The 14,933-nt window shown below is 37.9% G+C and overlaps 1 protein-coding gene across 1 annotated transcript in view; it reads left to right on the plus strand.

Annotated features, from left to right (window-relative positions):
* Nucleotides 1–14,933, plus strand: part of Ryr2 (ryanodine receptor 2) — a 424,465-nt gene that overhangs the window by 326,166 nt on the left and 83,366 nt on the right. The window contains exons 75-76 of the mRNA XM_028769855.1: nt 9,191–9,325; nt 12,845–12,957. Of these exons, the coding sequence (XP_028625688.1) occupies nt 9,191–9,325; nt 12,845–12,957 (248 nt within the window). The remainder of the gene's footprint in view (nt 1–9,190; nt 9,326–12,844; nt 12,958–14,933) is intronic.

Genomic DNA, 14,933 nt, shown 5'->3' on the forward strand with positions numbered 1-14,933 from the left:
TCCTAGCACTCACACCTGGCAGCTCTGGGAATCTGATGCCGTCTTCTGGACCACATGGGCACATACACTCATGTGCATGTATCTACAAACACACATTCAAAAAACATGAAAGAACAAAACCAAAACACAAAGAGATTATTTTAAAATTTTATTCTTGAAATATGGCTGTATTGAGATTTCTTTTTGATGAGTATAAAAGTTATATGCCATATTGGTTTATATTATTCAATAATCTTCATTACAGAGAGAATTTCCTGTGTTGTAAATTCCCTAAGTTTAGAATCAATTGTGGGTTTATTTCAAATATTTATAAAAATACACAAATGAATCTTTCAACAGTCAGTGTGTGAGCAGGCAAGAAACAAATGCAAGGCTATCTTATCTTATTCCTTTCTTCATCTGTCTCCACTTCAACCTTAAAGCTTAATTACATCTTTTTGGTTTTGTTTTTAACTCCTCTCCCTCCCTCCCTGCCTAGTCTCTCTCTCCCTCCCTTCCCCTCCTTCCCTCTACCTTTCCATCTTTTCGTTCTTTCTCATTTTGAAAATAGATTCTTCTTGTTCAATATATCCTGACCACAGTTTCTCTCCCTCTACTCTTCCCAGCTCCCAGCCTCTCCCTGCCCTCTATCCATTTCCCCTTCATCTATCTTTGGAAAAGAGCAGGCCTCCAAGAGATAACATCCAAACACGACAACACAAAATACAAGACATGGCAAAAAGCCTCACACTGAGGCTGGTCGAGGCAACCCAACAGGAGGAAAGAGTCCCAATAGCAGACAAAGAAGTCAAAGGCACACCCCCTCTCTCATGAGTTCCACAAAACCCCAAGCTGACAGACACAACTTACATGCAAAGGACCTGGTACAAACCCCATGCAGGCCCTATGCTAGCTACTTCAGCCACTGGGAGTCAGATGCCCCTGCTTAGTTGATTGGTGAGCCATGTTGTCCTGGTGTCTTCCTTCTCCTCTGACTCCTAGAGTCTTTCCTCCCCCACTTCTGTGGGATTTCCTGAGTTCTGAGGGGAGGGGTCTGTTGGAGACCTCCAGTTTAGAGTCTCTCTCCAGACAATATCTGTCTGTGAGTGTTTACATTCACTCCCATCTGTTTCTAAAGGAAGCCCTTCTGATGGCAACTGGGCAAGGCATTGATATATGAGTATAGAAGAATATCATTAAAGATCATTTTATTGAAATTTTTTTGTCCAGCTGTGTTTAGTCATATGTTTGGTTTCTGGACTATCCATCCACACTGCTTGGACATGGGCTCCCTCTCATGGAATGGGCTTTAACTTAAATCAGACTTTAGCTGGCCACTCCCACAAATTCTGTGGCACCATTGCCCCAGCACATCTTGCTGGTAAAACAGATTGTAGGTCAAAAGGTTTTGTGGCTAGGTGGTTTTCCAGGTTTCTCTTTCCATAACCTACAGAATATCTTCCTCTTGGCAACTCAACCAAATACAACCCAGTTTACCACTAGGAACCTTGCCTGATTACAAAAGGCCAGTTAAGACTCATTCCCCATTACAAGGAATTATCACTGAGATCACCCTTAGAGATTCCAGTAAGTTTCCATTGTACTAGGTTTCTACACTGCCACCCTAACACCCCTGAATTCCAGACATCTCTTCCCACACTCTCTCCTGTCATTCCCCCTCATCTCACTCCTGATTCATCTCACTCCTGTCCCTACCCACCCCCAGTCCACCTGCAAAACCTATTCTATTTTCCCAATCCCTGGGAGATCCATGTGTTCCCCTAGAGCCCTCCTCTTTATCTAACTTATATGAATCTGTGGATTGTAGCTTGATTATCCTTTACTTAATAGTGACTATCTACTGATAAGTGGATATACACCTTATTTGTCTTTCTGTGTCTGAGTTACTTTAGTCAGGATGGTTTTTTTATTTTTAATTCACTCCATTTGCCTACAAATTTCATGATGTCATTTTTTAAACAGCTGAATAATACTCCATTATATAAATGTACCATGCTTTATCCATTTTTTAGTTGAGGGACATCTAGGTTGTTTATAGTTTCACGTTATTATAAAGCCACAATGAATGTAGTTGGGCAAGAGACCTTGTGGTACGATGGAGCATCATTTCGGTGTATGCCCAAGAGTGTTATAGTTGGGTCTTGAGGTAGACCAATTCCCTATTTTCTAAGGAACTGCCATATTGATTTCATAGTGGCTGTGCAAATCTACATTCCCTCCAGCAATGGAGGAATATTCTCTTCACTAGCATCAGCTATTATTTGTGTTATTGATCTTAGCCATTTTGACAAGTATAAGATGGAATCTCAAAGTAGTTTTGATTTGCATTTCCCCAATGGCTAAGGTTGAACATTTTAAAAGTGTTTCTCTGCCATTTGAGATCCCTCTGTTGAGAATTCTCTGTTTATATCTGTACCCCATTTTTTAAATTGGCTTATTTGGTTTGTTGACATCTAGTTTCTTGATTTCTTTATATATTTTGATTATTAAACCTCAATTAGATGTGAAGTTGGTAAAATCATTTTCCCATTCTTCTGAGTGCCAGTTTGGTTGACAATGTACTTTGCTTTACAAAAAGTTTTCAGTTTCCTGAGGTACCATTTATTGATTGTTGATCTCAGTGCTTTCACTGTTAATGTTCTATTCAGGAAGTTGTCTCCTGTACAGTGTGTTCAAGGCTACTCCTTATTTTCTCTTCTATCAGATTCAGTGTATCTGGTTTGATGCTGAGGTCTTTGATTCACTTGGACTTGGGATTTGTGTAGGGTGATAAGTATTGATCTACTTGCATTCTTCTACATGCAGAGAGCTTGTTTGAACAGCACCATTTGTTAAGGATTCTGTTTCCCAGTGTATATCTCTAGCTTCTTTATAAAAAAAAAATTGGGTGTCCATGTGTTTGGATTTTAAATTCGACTCCATTGATCAACACGTCTGCTTTTATGCTAATATCATGCGATGTTTATTACTTTAGCTCTGTGATGGTGATACCTAGAAGTTCCCTTATTGTTCAGGATTGTTTTAGCTATCCTGTGTTTTTTGTTTTCCCATATGAAGTTGAGAACTTTTTGAGGTCTACAAAGAAATGTGTTACAATTTTGTTGTGTATTGACATTGAATCTGTAGATTGTTTTAGGTAGGGTAGCAAGTTTTATTAACTACATAAGTCCTACTGATCCATGAACATGGGGCATCTTTTGATCTTTTGATAGCTCAATTTTTTCTTCAAAGACTCAATGTTTTTTTTAATCATAGAAGTCTTTCATTTTCTTTGTTAGAGTTACCCCAGGATCGTTGAGATTATTAGAGGCTATTGCAAAAGGTGTTTTCCTGATTTCTTTCTTAGTCCATTTGTTATTTGTATAGGAGAGCTATTCATTTTTCTGAGTTAATTTTGTATTCAGCTACTCTGCTGAATGTGTGTATCATTTGTAGGAATTTCCTGGTAGAATTTTTGGTGTAACCTATGTGTATTGTCATATCATCTGCAAAGAATGACTTTTTTGACTTCCTTGATTTCTTTTCAGGTTGTGGTATTCCTTTCATCTCCTTTAGTTGCTTATTATGTTGAATAGGTAGGGAGAGAATGGGAAGCCTTGACTTGTTCCTGATTTTAGTGGAATTACTTTGAGATTCTCTTCATTTAATTTGATGTTGGCTATAGGCTTACTGTAAGCTGCCTTTATTATATTTAAGTATGTCTCTTGTATCCATGATCTCTCCAGGACTTTTATCATGAAGAGGTGTTAGATTTTGTCAAAGGCTTTTCCTACATCCAATGTGATGATAATATGTTTTTCTTTTTTTCAGTTAGTTTATGTGGTAGATTATATCTACTGATTTTTATATATTGAGCCATCCTACATCTTTGGGATAAAGCCTACTTGATCACAGTGGATGATCTTTTTGATGTATTCTTGGATTCAACTTGCAAATATTTTATTCTTAGTTTATAATTCTCTTTCCTTGTTGAGTCTTTATATGGTTTGCATATCAGGTAACTGTGGCCTAATAGAATGAATTGGGCAGTGTTCCTTCTGTTTCTCTTTTCTGGAATAATTTTTTAAACATAATTTTTTAACGAATCTTTGGGAATTTTACATCCTTCATCCCAATCCTATTCATCTTCAGTCCTTTAGTATCTGCCCTCCATTCTTGTAGCCCCCCTCCAAAAGTAAATAAAAAAATAAAAATTAGAAAAGAAAAAAAAGAAAAGAATATAACAACAACAACATCCTCCTGTCAACTCCCCTGGGCAACAGCCTACTCTTCTCTCTTCTGGAGCCTTCTCTATCTTCCCCACATCTCCATTCCTTGTAGTGGGATAGGAAGCTTCAGTGTGTCACATAGTACTCTTTTGCCCAAACAGCTTTACTAGCTAGTATTCATTGCAATGAAACCTTAGCCCACTTCGAGGCTTCTGACTTCTGCTATATCATCAATACTGCAACCTCCAAGAGACTCTCAGACATCCTTCTATTGTCCTGAGTTCTGGGGATCTTGTGGTTATGGATCCATATAACTGGCCTCTTCATGTGCTCCAGTGGCTCATAGATGGGGAAGATATTGGGGTGGCTCCTCTTTAAAACCCTGGATGTGGGCTTGGGTGGTGGTTGGTCAACCTGGCAACTCTCCTGTGTCCATGCCACTGATGGTGCTATAATGTGGTAGCTAGTGAAGTACAGAGCACTCTCAGTGCATCCCTAGGATGTCAACATGGTTTTGGGCTACAGTATGGATTACAGATATCCTCATAGCCTTTGGTAGTATTATGTGTCATGGACATTAACACAGACCTCAAGTGTAGCAGGACAATGGACCCAGAATTATATCAAGGGCCTAGACATCACCATAGCCTCTCTTCTGGTGGCTGATCTGGCTTCTCATATCAGGAATTTTGTCACCTTCATCCTTTCTCCACTCCTGCCTCTCTTCATAGCCTCAAGCCCCTTGGCTTCTCTTTCTCTCCCATTACTCTGTTACCTACTTGTTCACTTCTGGCCATGCCTTTCCCGCAACAGCTTATGTTGTCCTACTTTCTGGGATAATTTGATGAGTATTGGTGTTAACTCTTCTTTGAATGTCTGGTAGAATTCCATGCTAAAACTGTCTGGCCCTGGAATTTTTTGATTGGGAGACTTTTCATATCTACCTCTATTTAACTAGGTATTATAGGTCTATTTAGACTGTTTTTCTCATCTTGATTTAACTTTGGTAAGTGGCACATATAGAGAAAGTATCTTTTCTTTTTTTAAAGATTTTTCCAATTTAGTGGGGTACAGGTTTTTAAAGTATATCTTTATGATTCTCTGAATTTTCTTGATGTCTGTTGTTATGTCGCCTTTTTCTTTCTGATTTTTGTTAATTTGGATATTTCCTCTTTATCTTTTAGCTAGTTTGGATAAGGGTTTGAGTATCTAGTTGATTTTTCTCAAAGAACTGACTCTTTTTTTTATAGATTATTTGTATTGTTCTCTTTGTTTCTATTTTGTTGATTTCAGCCACAAGCTTGATTATTTCTTGCAGTCTACTCCTCTTGGGTATACTAACTTCTTTTTGTTCTAGAGCTTTCAGGTGTGTAGTGTAATATCTCTCTCTTTTTTTTTTTAATGTAGGAGCTTAGTGCTATGAACAATTCCTCTTAGCACTGTTTTCATTGTGTGCCATAAATTTGGGTTTGGTGTATATTTATTTTCATTGAACTCTAGAAAGTCTTTAATTTCTTTCTTTATTTCTGCCTTGGCCTATTTTTTCATTCAGTACACAGTACACAGCAGTTTCAGTTCCCATGAGTTTGTAAACTTTTTGTTGTTACTTTTTTCCCCCCAATCTGCTTTTATATCATTTTAATTACATACAAGTATTAAAGTCAGTTCTAGGTTGAGGGACTAGCAATACAATAGATGCAAATAGTCAAAGAACAAGCAAGGCAATAAAAAAAGTCCTGTGATCACTCCTGTGATCACTGTTTCTAAGGGCTTATCAGGATGACCAAAATATCTGAGCCTCCTTCCCTGTCTTAGCCCAAAGTCATTTTCATGCCTGAAGCCTACTTCTTTGTTCTAGCCTAAGATTTAGATTCCTGCCTAAAATTACTTCTTTGTTCTAACCTAAAATCAGATTTCTGCCTGAAGCCCATTTCCTTAGAGATGGTTCAGCGGTTGAAAGCACTGACTGCTCCTCCAGAGGTACTGAGTTCAATTCCCAGCAACCTCATGATGGCTCATAACCATTTGTAATGGGATCTGATGCCCTCTTCTGATGTGTCTGAAGACAGCTACAGTATCTTTTGTTTTTATGTAAATACATAAAAAAATAAACAAATAAGTCTTTCTGTTGTTTCTATTATTGATACCCAACTTTAATCCCTGGTAGTGTGATAGGATGCAGGGAGTTATTTCAATTTTCTAGTATCTGTTGTGATTTGCTTTGTGTCCAAGCATGTGGTCAGTTTTGGAGAATGTTCTATAAGGTGCAGACTAGAAGGTATATTCTGTTTTTTAATGCTCTATAAATATCTAGTGGGTCTCTTTGGTTTGTAATGTCTGTTAGCTCCAATATTTTTCAGTTTAGTTTTTGTCTGAGTGGCCTGTCCAGGAGTGAGAGTGGGGTATTGAAGTCTCCTAGCATCAGTGTGAGGGTCAATGTATAATTTAAGATGTATTATTGTTTCTTTTAGTGGGTGTGCTTGTGTTTGGGTATATATATTAAGAATTGAAATGTTGTCATCTTGGTGAATTTTTTTCTTTGATGAGTATTAAGTGTCCTTTCCTATCTTTTGTTATTAGTTTTGGTTTGAAGTCTATTTTGGTCGATATTAAAATGGCTGTATCAGCTTGCTTCTTAGGTCTGTTTGCTTGTCAAATCTTTTCCCAACTTTTTACCCTGAGGTAATGTCTTTCTTTGAAGTTGAGCATGTTTCTTGGGTGCAGCAGAAGGATGGATTCTGTTTTTCATACATTTTGATAGTCTGTGTCTTATTATTGGAGAATTGAGACCATTTATACTGAAAGATATTAATGGCCAATAATTGTTGATTCTTATTATTTTGTTGTTGTTTTTGTTTGTGGTGGTAATGGTGGTAGTGGTATGTGTATGTAAGTGTGTGTAAGTGCATGTACATATGCCTATGTGTGTCTTTCCCTTCTTTTGGTTTTGCTAGTATGAAATTTACATTTCTTGCATTTTCATGGGTGAAGTTAACTTCTTTGGGTTTGAGTTTTCTTTGTATTACCTTCTGTAGAGCTGTATTTGTAAGTATATATTGTTTAAATTTGACTTTATCATGAAATATCTTATTTTCTTCATCTATGGTGATTGAAAGATTTGCTGGGTATAGTAGTCTGAACTGGCATCTATCGTGTTTTAGAGTCAGCAACACATCTGTCCAGGCCATTGTGGCTTTTAGAGTCTCCATTAAGAATTCAGGTATAATTCTAATAGATCTATCTTTTTATGTTACTATATCTTTTTCCCTTGCAGCTTTTAATATTCTTTGTTGTTGTTATTCTGTATATTTAGTGTTGTGATTATTATTTTGAGGTGAAGGGAATTTCTTTTCTGGTTCAATATATTTGCTGTTCTGTTAGCTTCTTGTACCTATACAGGCATCTCCTTCTTTAGGTTAGAATTTTTTTTTTTTTTTACGATTTTGCTGAAAATATTTTCTGGGCCTTTGAGCTGGGATTCTTCTCCTTCTTCTATTCCTATTATTCTTAGGTTTGGTCTTTTCATAGTGTCTCAGATTTCCTGGACGTTTTGTGTCAGGAATTTTTTAGATTTAACATTTTCTTTGACTGATGTATTCATTTCTTTTATTGTATTTTTAATACCTGTGATTCTCTCTTCCATCTCTTATATTCGGTCAGTGAAGCTTGTCCCTCTAATTCCTATTCTTTTTTCCTAAATTTTTCACTTTCAGGATTCCCTCCATTTATGTTTTCTTTATTGCTTTATTTCCAGTTTCAGGTCCTTAACAGTTTTATTCATTTCCTTCAACTGTTAGGGTTTTTTCTTGCCTTCTTTAAGGGCTTTATACATTTCTTCCAAATTTTTGTATTTTCTCTGTCTTTCATAAGGGATTTATTCATTTCCTCTTTAAGGACCTCTATCATCTTTATATAGTTGATTTTAAGGTCTTTTTCTTATGCTCCAGCTATGAGGAATATTCAGGGCCTGCTGTGGTAGGAGATCTGTACTTCAGTGGAGACATATCATTAATAATTGTATTCTTAAGCTGGTGTCTAGCATCTGGTTTGAGGTGGTTCTGTGTCTAGAGGGTAGTTTGTGGTTTTGCCCTTGTTAGGTGGGTGTTTTGTTCCCTGGTTTCTGTTTCCCCTCTATATTTTCAGAGAGTGTGGTGTCTGAGTGTCACCTGTTTTATTGCCCTCCTAGCTGGTATGTCATAAGGAATGCCTCTTGGTGTCGAAGGCTGGGATGCTGTGACTAGCAGGGTGAGGGAAGTTAGCAGGGGATGGTCTAGAGGATCCACATGAGGCATGGGAAAAGGAGGAGGAAGGCTGCACACAGCTGGTGTTCTGCTGGAGTGCTAAGGATGAGCCTGCGGGATTGAGTCTGCCGGGGGAACAGAAAGAGCAAAGAAGGTCTGCAAGCAGCCTACCTGGTCTTCTGGCCGAATCTTGAAATTTCAAGTCTGTTCTTTACTTCAGTATTTAAGCTCAATCCTCTGAGATTTTTGGGTGTACAGACAAGTGTCCTTTATGATTCTTCTGGGGACAGTTCTTATGATTCTTTACTGGTGACAGTCATTCTTACTGTTTCACTTCTGTGATGTATATATGGTTTTATTTTTCTGACCTCTGCATAGCATTTGCTTGCTTTATTTAGAGATATATTGAAGATGTGCATCATAAAATGTAGATATACAGAGACAGTGAAATGATTATAACAGTCAGGTAAAACTGACCTTTCCATTTGCTCATACGGTCGCCCATTTGTGCATTTGTATGTAGGTTTGAAATCCACTTAGCAAGTTTTGGTAATCTAGTACCATCTTATTAAATGCGCTATCATGCAGTCTAGCAGTTCCCTAGACTTCTGCTACTTAGGTATAGTTCTGTAGGTGTTTTAGCACTGTCCTGTGTTTGCTTAGTGATCCAGGTAAACCCAGTTAGTGATCATGTGGGATTCCTTCTCTCTCAGTTGCCACCTTGTGTTTGCTTTCCCACAGCTGGAAGACCCTGCAATCAGGTGGCAGATGGCTCTATACAAAGACTTGCCAAACAGGACGGAAGACACCTCAGACCCAGAGAGGACAGTGGAGCGTGTCCTGGATATAGCGAATGTGCTTTTTCACCTTGAACAGGTCAGATTTTTGTGTTAATTCAATCATAATTGCCTTAGATACATAAAATATTTTAAATGTATGTTAATTTTTAACTGTGGTACCTCAAACCCTACATATGTGTTCATTAGTAACAAGCATGTAATTTGTAATTTCCAAGATTATAGTTTTCAGAAACATTTGTAGATAGTATGCTTCAAGAGATCAAGGCCTTCATTTTATTCTATTTTTCAAGCTTTTCTAAAATCCTATATATTTTTAGTAGTAGACTTTATTCTAAACGTTTCTAACAAACTATCTCAGAATTAAACCAGATTTCAAATGTCTTATATCATTTTTGAGGCTTCACATAAAATATGTCTGAGATATTTTGTCTTTCACTGGTTTAATATCAAAGTGTTTTCTCTTTTACCAGCTTAACATTTGGTTGTATGAGAGACTTTTTGAGCAAATTTTCTCTGAGATAAATAGCAAATATTTATATTACATTTATAGAAGAGCAATACACTGACAGTAAAATCCTATGTGAGGCAGATGTTTTCATGTCATTTTCCAGTCATCTCCTGTCTTCACTACCAAATTCTGGTGTGTTTTTTCTCTATTTTGTTCCCTCAGTTCATGAACTTGCAAAGCAGTAACTTTTGAGACACTCTAAGTTAGAAAGTTATGTCATGTATTTATATTATATTAAAAGCAATATTTTATAAAACTACACGTATCCAGGCAATTGTCTGGTTTGCATACATATATCTGAACTTGCTTGTATAAAGTTTAGGTAGATTAAATGAAACTATACTAAATACACAGAAACAGTCATTTTTAACATGACATCTAGTCAACAAGGCAATGTTAGAGGGCTGGAGAGAGGGCTCAGTAAATAGTTTTTGCTGTGCAAGCAGGAAGACCTGAGTTCAAATCCCCAGCACTCTGGTAAAGGCTTAATATGGTGGCACATATCTATAACTCCAACACTGAGGTGGGGCAGGGGCATGGGCAGGGGCATGGGCAGGGGCAGGAAGGTCCTGAGGACTTACTGGCTAGCATCCTACTGAGGTTCACTGACATGCAAGTTCAATGAGAAATCCTACCTCACATACAGAGATAGAGACGGTTCAAAACACTTCACACTTATTTCTGCCCTCGGCTCACAGACACGTTGAAATGAGTATCCACCCTCCCACACACATGAAATAAATATTCAAAATAAAAAAATTATATCAGAGTGAGAGCAAGAGTCATCTGCCAATAGGTTTCTAACAATACCCGTGTGATATGCTTTACTAATACTGAATCTGAAATAATAAAATACCCTGTGTCATTCCAGGAACCTATCAACCTGTGCCGTAAAGAATACATCTTGACTTTCCACCCCCTTTATGTACATCTGCGGATATAATCATAACATTAATAAACATGTTGCTTTGATTTAAACTAGATATTGTTTGGACATCTAATCCTGCCATGGCTGGTAAAATAACATATGGAGATGGTTTAAAGAAACCTCTCTGAGTGCCTGAATATTTCCTTATTTAATTCTCTGTCATATGTTGAGGTTAGATGCCAGTTGAATCCTTTTATGTCCACTCCACAAGTGTATCTCAGGTTCTAAAAGCTTCGTATGTATCTATGGGTCGTCAGCATATTTAGAACAATGTATTTATCAAAACTGCTGCCTTTAAAGTCTCAGACTCCAAAGTGGAATTCTATGTTGGGATGCATTGGATCTCACTGGGCAACTCGGCTCTTGATTCTGTTTTAATCTACACTATCTTCACTAAGTGTTTATTCCACCTAGTATACCTGTACTGGCTGGTTTTGTGTGTCAACTTGACACAAGCTGGAGTTATCACAGAGAAAGGAGCTTCAGTTGAGAAAATGCCTCCATGAGATCTAGCTGTCAGGCATTTTCTCAATTAGTGATCAAGGGGGAGGGCCCCTTGTGGGTGGTATCATCTCTGGGCTGACAGTCTTGGGTCCTATAAGAAAGCAAACTGAGCAAGCCAGGGGAAGCAAGCCAGTAAGAAACATCTCTCCATGGCCTCTGCATCAGCTCCTGTATCCTGACCTGCTTAAGTTCCAGTCCTGACTTCCTTTGGTGATGAACAACAACATGGAAGTGTAAGCTGAATAAACCCTTTCCTCCCCAACTCCCTTCTTGGTCATATTAGTTGTGCAGGAATAGAAACCCTGACTAAGACAATACCCATCAAGACACCAACTAAGGTGGACATTTGCTAGATACATTGATGTTATGGAGAATAGAGGATCAGAGAAGTAAGTGTTTGTCAGTTAGACAGAGAGCCCTGTTAAAATGTCTGCAATGGCTCAGTCAGTCCTAACATTTTCTTCAAAAATTATTGTGTTCATATTCTGAGCATTTACTGCAAGGCATAATATATCTGGCTTTACTTTGGGCTAACATAACATTTTCATTTTTTCCAGAAATCTAAGTATACTGGCCGGCGATATTTCAGCCTGGGAAGTACAGTGCTCCATTGCCTAGAGAATACTAATTAATTGACCAGACCATACTGTGAATTTATCTTCTTTCTAATACTTATGATTAATCTCCTTTTTTTCTCTTGGAATTTCAAGCACCATGATTCAAATAAATAGCCTGCTTGCATCATTTCTTATAACTTCCAAATTCTCATTTATCCTACCTAACAAAAATAGCTATATACTTTAATACTTTTATAAGATTAAATCCTTCTATTTACTCCTAGTACTCAGTTCACAAAGCCTTGTTATCTTCTTTTATTAAAGAGCAGTAGGCTTTTCATTAATGCTATTTGTATTTGTGGTTATCATACTTAGAATAAGCATAGTTTCTATGGATAAGTGAGTACATTTCTGTATAGGAAAACACAACAAGACAAAACAAATCAAGCCAAGCAAAACCAAACCAAAACCCCAAAAAGAGGACTGAGAAATGAAACAAGGATCTGAGTTGGCTAACCAGAACCTATATTTCAAAAGTTGGGCCTAAGTATGTGCTTCTAATTCCAGCATTGGGGATGCACAAATAGCCTGATCTCTGGGACACACTGGCCAGTCAACCTAACCTAATTGGTGGATACCAGTCCAGTGAGAGACCTTGTCTCAAAAAACCAAGGAGGATGTCAACTGAGGACCCCCAAGGTTGTTCACTAGCTTCCATGTGCCTGCTTACATGTGTGCATGTGTCCCTATGCACAGATATGCACACATATGCACGAACTTTAAAAAACAGTTTAAAGTACTTAAATTTTTGAGAATGGTACAAAAGGATTTTACGTAGAATGCTTTTGTCTGCCTCTTTGATTTTAAAGATAACAAGGCTTAGGAGCTACTAGGCTGTTTGGAAAATAGGTAAATTTTACTAAGCACCATTTGAAAGCATCTCAGATTTAGCTTTGGATAATGTTGAGGATATAGGCTCAACAGAAATAATTGTTAGGTAGTTTGAAATAAATTTAAAGGATGCAGCTGATTAATACTTCACCACTGAAGGTAGTTTGGGGCTGTAAATGTATGTTCATTTGTGATATTTTTCCTCAGGTGGAACATCCTCAGAGATCGAAGAAAGCTGTGTGGCACAAACTACTGTCTAAGCAGAGAAAAAGAGCCGTTGTTGCCTGCTTCCGGATGGCCCCCTTGTACAATCTGCCAAGGTCAGAATTGGTTAAATGTTTAAAAGAAATTAATTTTCTTCTTGAAATAATGGGCAATGAGACTCTATAAAGAAAAGAATGAGAGATAGTTATTTCCAGAAACTCATCAGCTAGCTTTACTCTGTTGAATGTTTTTGTTTGTTTATTTAGAAGACTATGGTTTGTCCTGTCATTTTCAAATGATATACGTTGGAGAATACCTGATCATATAGGGAAGGACATTTAATGTGATTGGAAACATTCTTTGAAGTCCAATTGCTTAGATTTCAACTTCCATTTCTGTGTTGCCTGGCACTGGTCAAGTTGATTACCTCAGTTCACTATGGTTTCCCCCTCTGGACTGTGGTAGGACTGGCCCCCTAGTGTACCAAGACAGATTGATGAGCAAATATATTCAGAGTACTTGTCAGTGTGCTGATCACAGTTGACGCTAGCCACGGGTGTTATTTGTTTAGTTATCCTCATACAGAGTAAAAGAAAGACATTCTCCTAACTCACAGGAATGACATAAACAAACCCAACAGACTCATCACTGTTCTCCTAACTCACAGGAATGACATAAACAAACCCAACAGACTCATCACTGTTCTCTTAGTAGTACATCAATATACTTGTTAATAGAAATATAACTTGGTGCGTTCAGGTCTGGCTTGATGACCTGCTATGGCTTCATGGGTATTTGGCCAAGACGCTGGGCTCTTCACTACTCTTAACTTTCTGCAAAGTAACCACATGCCTATTGTATTGCTTACTTTTCTATTATGATAAAACACTAGGACCAAAGGAAACTTCTAGACCAAAGAGTTTATGTGGACTTAGGTTTCAGACCTATAAGAGTCATCATGAAGGGAAAGTGGTGCACAAAGCAGGTGAAGTAACAAGCCAAGAGCTCACATCCTGAACTGCAAGCACAGGCAGAGAGAAAATTGGGAATGGTGTGAGTCTTTAAACTCTTAACACCCAACTCCAGTAGCACAATTCCAATGACAAGGCCATGCTTCCCCAAACAGTTCTACCAATTGGGGACTATTATCCAAATGCCTGAGACTGTGGGGAACATTTTTCATTCAAACCACCACAATTCTATCTTGTAAGCAGGGCTCAGCTCAGCAGTGTCTCTTTTTGGAACATCTCTGATCTCCTTGTAAGTCAGCTCCTTCTTTCCGTATGTTTGTACAGCAAGGTTACAACTTCTGCTTGTTACATTGTATCCAGTATTCAGGTTGCTTGCCTCTCTGATTTCCACTTTAAGGTCCAACATAATTTTAAGTTTCTGTTTTCCTAACCCTGGACAGCAACCAGTGTCTTGGAATGCAGTACCTTTCTAACATATTGGAGAAAGGATTTGCTTTACGTAGACACCATTTAAACTATTTCAGGAACATCTGAGCTGAGTTCCATGAATCTGAATTTCCCTGAGGGTTGACTCTGTGGTCTGTTTAGAAGTCTAAATGCTGTGTGCATGACTCTAGGTTCAAAAAACAGTTGAGCACATCTTTTGGCTTATCTCTCTTGTGGGTTGGAATTCACAGTGATTTTTAGTGTTTCCAAATGCGTTGCTAGTTCCTCTCCTATTTTCAAGGTTCTTCTTAAACCCATCTAGCCTTTATGCCTCATGCCTTTGTAACACCCTTCTGTTATTGTTAAGTGCAGGCTTCACACAATGGTATCATTCTGTTACCTCTAATATGTTACCTGGATACTATTCTCTTGTCTTTTCTCACTTAAATCTTGCTCATTTCTCTCAGCATCATGAGTTTCATTGACTCTTCTAGTCTTCACTGATTTTTTTTTACTTCATAGACAAATAATTTAGTGTGTGTGTGTGTGTGTGTGTGTGTGTGTGTGTGTGTGTGGTGTATAGGGGTGGTGGTGGGGTTATATATGTATTCAGTAACCAGAGAGGCGAGAAGAATGTATTATACTTCCTGGAACTGGAGTTGCAGGTGATCATGTGCCAACTGCCATGGTTGCTG

This window comes from Grammomys surdaster, unplaced genomic scaffold (genome assembly GCF_004785775.1).
Source record: "Grammomys surdaster isolate TR1022 unplaced genomic scaffold, NIH_TR_1.0 194, whole genome shotgun sequence".
Classification (NCBI taxonomy): Eukaryota; Metazoa; Chordata; class Mammalia; order Rodentia; family Muridae; genus Grammomys; species Grammomys surdaster.